We start from the raw sequence: 4,290 nt of genomic DNA, 5'->3' as shown, positions 1-4,290 counted from the left end.
GAACCAAACATTCTGCACAGATCCAAATCAGTTTAGGAATTTCGGAAGCAATTTGTTTTTCAAAAAATGGAATGTTCTGTGAAACGCAAACACTTTCCAAAAATTTGTGAACAAAATTTTAAAAACTATAACATTTTATCAAAACAAGAACATTTTTTTGAAAATCTTGAACAATTTTTTTGAAACGAGAACATTTTTTCAAATTTCAAAACAAAATTTGGAAACATGAACATATTTTGAAATCCCTGAACAAAATTTGCAAACATGATTTTATAGAAATTTGTGAACAATTTTTTAACTGGAACATTTTTTGAAACTCCTGAAAAAAATGAAAACATGAACAAATTTTGGAATTTGTGAACAGTTTATGAAAACAGGATCATTTTAAAAAAAATTGTAGAAAAGTTGAACAAAAACATTCCAAACAATTTTTGTAAAACAAGAACATTTTCTGAAATGCCCGAACAATTTTTGAAAAATGCGAACATTTTCTGAATTTATGAAAAAAAACATGAACATTTTTTGGGAATTTTAAACGTTTTGAAACGAACAAATTTTGAATTTTCCGAACAATTTTCTGAAGAAACGAAAAAACAGACAGAAAACAGAAAAAGGAAAAGAAAGAAGGAAAAGAAAAACGAAAAAACCAAAGAAGAAACAGGAAAACCGGTCAAAAAGGAAAAAACGGTTCAAGTAACCTTCTAGAAGGTTGCCAAAACCGGCTGGCTAACTCTCGTATAATGGGCCGGCCGTTGCTAGCGATGCTATGCCTGTGCGTTTTGTCGACAATTTGACGCAGTGAGCGGCGCATAGGGTTTTCCTTCCCACTCAACTCTGAACCGAATTGTTGAACGACTGGCGTGCTTCCTGGCTGGCCCAAGGCGAGCGGTGCGCGCCACGGGACGTCAGCGACTCGTCCATAATAGTCGCTAGAAGCTTCTCTCATCTCTTTAAAAAAAATATCGCTAGAAGCGATAAATAGGGAACCCCAAATCCCCCGGACTCCTCTTCGGCCGTTCCCCTCCCGGCGCACACGCTTCGCCGCCGCTCGTCCCCCACCCTCCTCCTGCCGCCTGCGGAGCAGACGCCGGCGCGCCTCTTGGTTTGCTGCCTGACGTTGGAGTCCAGACGCCAACCACCTTCGTCGGCGCGTAAACTCTCTTCCTCTTATCTTATCTTGTACCTTAGATCTGCACGCGCGGCTCTGGAAAAAAGGCAATTGAACTACCAGGTTAGAGTGTGTTGAGAGGAAAAGTTCCTTTTCTCTGTGATGATTGCCTGCGATTCGAGGATTTAAGTGATATAAATACCTGCTGCGATTTCAATACTAATTACGATAAACTGTCCCTAACCTGGTGTGCGATGGTTGTCTGCGATGATTTTAGCAAGCGGTGATTGCAATGTTAGTAAATGTTCAGTTTGATGCAAATATTGTCAGTGGCGATTCTTCTATTTTCATTCGGTGTATTAGATAATTGCATCGGCTGTGCTGTGTATAATATCGGAGCTTTAATAGGATAACCATCTACAATCATTGTTAATTGTTAATACCAACCACATTGAATTCTTTGTTGCCCTCTTATTTTGAATATCCTTTGCAGATAAGTAATAACATATTCCTTCTACAGATCACTTTCAGCCGGAGTGTATTGCCAAATCAATTATGGGATCTTCTAGGCTGAATTTGGAAGGATTTGAGCCATTTATCGGTCCATCGTTGGAGCACCTGCTGCCACAGCTGTCACGTGAGGAGCGGGTACGATTGCAGAGCCAACTGGGTGAGCACGAGCGCAAAGTGAAGCGATGGAGTAAGAAGTGCCCTCCATTACCTTCGACCCACTCAGAAGGGTATGCCCTGTCCGCCTGAAACAGGCATCCCTGCTGTAAAGGTTTCTGACAATTGCAAGTGCGCACCAGTTCCTACATTAAAGTTATTGATCGAAAGTAGCATAACCGTGAGACATTGTTTGGGTGCTGTCCTATCTTAAGTCCAGAATATGAACTAAATTAGGCAGTTCCTACTTACAGTTGAAAGTATGTTCAATCACTTAGTAGTTAGTACACACTTGAGTGCTGTTAACAGATGGTAGTGATGCATAAACTATCCTGCACCAAGTTTCTTGGTTTGGAGCTTTATAGGAATTCTTCTCGTCAAACCTGGAAGGAACAAACTCGAGGATCACAGCAGCAATTAATTTTAAAAATATCATGCTACTGCAGATTAATTCGGTCATGTGATGTCTGCTTGCGCATAGCACAGGTAGATCTACTTATGTCCAACAAAAGATTATCTTTGACAGTCGTGACATAGACAGAGTGCCATCCTCACCTTTTGTTTCAACTGAAGAGCTACTGACTCTTCAAGCATAGGCATGTTTATTCAAACTCTTCTTTCGTTGGCCTGTGTTGGAATGAATTATGAGTCTTTGACAACATTGGTTGAAGTCAAACAACTACTACCTCCGTCCAGATATAACTGTCGCTCAAACAGATGTATCTAAACGTACATCTGTTTGAGCGACAGTTATTTCTGGACGGAGGGAGTATATATCTTGGACACAGGCCTTTTGATTATTTTTTCCTTTTCTCATGCACCAATTGAAAAAGTTCCAAGGGAAGTTATATACATAACATGTTCATGTGACCGAGTAATTCCAATTGTTCATTTTTGCACACTGTCATGACACCCATGGCTGGAGAAATACATTATGGAAAGGGTTTTTCTGAGATTACCCATCGGCTCCAATTTTGTTGATTATGATGTGGCTTAATGAGAAGACTTGTTCGCATTCAGAAGTAGGGCAGAGTGTCTTTTATTTATGCTCGCTCGCATGTTAGACAACTGACATATTAAATGAATTGCACCAATTTCATTTGATGCAGAACGCGCGACTCCTCCATCATGCCTCACGTCCGCCATGCTATCCGCCATTACAATGCCAGGCACCCGGTACATGCAGTTATTTTCATTCAAGGAGTAATTTAATTGGTCCTGATCAAGTTCATCGCAATTATTTCCTGCTGTGTGTTTCATGACATGTCATGTAATTTCTGCAGGGTGACGAGTTTGATGTTGTGAAGCCTCTGATGGAATCCAATGCTAGCTTCAGGAATCAGCTGTGGGTCCACGTCAACTTCTGGGCTCGCAGCCGCAAAAGCAATAAGATCAAGCGATTTTTTGCTGAGGTGCACTACGATCCAAATCCCATCGTTGAAGTGTGCATCGTCATTGGTATGTATCTGTGCCTGTAACTTCTTATCTTATCTTCTTTACTGCTTCATTAGTTTTGATTAATGTGTTAACATGCACGGGCTTGCAGAAGAGCCTCTTGACAAATACAGGAGGAGCTGCGCATTCTGTCCTGCCAACTGGGACATTTTGCACCCTGTGGGTTCCCGTAAGTTTCTTTGTGGAAATGACAAGGACAGGATTGAACAACAACTCAAGCCTCGTGTGCTCTCTGAATATCTCGGAATGCCATTCACTTGCTGCCCGGCCTCCCCCATTCAAGAGAAAAAAGGAAAGAAGAAGTTTTGAACTTGTTATGGCCGTCTGTAGTTTCTGACCATGTCGATCAGTTCAGGTGACATTTAGCAGATATATGGAGTAGATATTTGTAGCTTTTTGGTTATTTCTGTGTGTTATTACTTTATTGTTACGTTGCGTTAGCTAAATATAATATGTAATGGATCAGGTCAGGTGACATTTAGCATGTCAGGATGGCTAAGTCTCACTCTATGTCTCCGTCGATTCTATATTCCTTTTATCTTTGCATGGAATTTTTCTTCTTATACAATATGTCATTTGACTAAAACTGGTTAAGTCTCGGGGGTGTTTGTTTCCAGGGACTTTTTAGTGTAGGGACTAGAAAAAGTCCCTCTTAGAGATTTTTTACCAAACGGGAGAGACTTTTTAGGGACTAAACTAGGCATTTGGGACTAAATGAAGAAGACTCTTAAGGAGAGTTTTTTTTGGGACTTTTTGTGACCCCTCCATGCATCCATTGGCTCGCCACCTCCTGGTACTGTTTGATTGTTATTTTTCTACTTCCTCATTTTTGATTTATAGGGCTTATCTCAAAATTTTAGTTTTTCTATTTTATAAGGCTCAATTTGGTTGTTTCCCATCATATGTTCAGATTTCAAGGTGCATTAAATCATTGCATGCAAGAATTAAGAGAAAATTGACCAATGCATGTAATTTATGCATGCATGCATTGCAATTAATGCATTGGTAAACATACTTTTTGTGTGCTTTTGTAAACTCCAAAAGGTATTCCACCACCCATC

The 4,290-nt window shown here is 40.2% G+C and overlaps 1 protein-coding gene across 3 annotated transcripts; it reads left to right on the top strand.

The window, feature by feature from the left end:
* The first annotated feature begins 912 nt into the window (after nt 1-912).
* LOC123110399 (uncharacterized) lies at nt 913-3,734 on the top strand. 3 transcript variants are annotated; one of them, XM_044530897.1, is made up of 5 exons: nt 913-1,151; nt 1,629-1,848; nt 2,884-2,950; nt 3,058-3,232; nt 3,321-3,734. In XM_044530897.1, the coding sequence occupies exons 2-5, from the start codon at nt 1,664-1,666 to the stop codon at nt 3,536-3,538; spliced, it is 645 nt and encodes a 214-aa protein (XP_044386832.1). In that variant the 5' UTR covers nt 913-1,151; nt 1,629-1,663; the 3' UTR covers nt 3,539-3,734. The 3 variants fall into 3 exon arrangements, with proteins under 3 accessions (XP_044386832.1, XP_044386833.1, XP_044386834.1); XM_044530898.1 differs by having other exon boundaries at nt 925-1,147; XM_044530899.1 differs by having other exon boundaries at nt 963-1,231.
* Nucleotides 3,735-4,290: the final 556 nt, after the last annotated feature.

Source organism: Triticum aestivum, chromosome 5B (genome assembly GCF_018294505.1).
Source record: "Triticum aestivum cultivar Chinese Spring chromosome 5B, IWGSC CS RefSeq v2.1, whole genome shotgun sequence".
NCBI classification, from domain to species: Eukaryota; Viridiplantae; Streptophyta; class Magnoliopsida; order Poales; family Poaceae; genus Triticum; species Triticum aestivum.
Note: the sequence above shows the minus strand (reverse complement) of the source record. Positions and strands in the feature narration are given on the sequence as shown.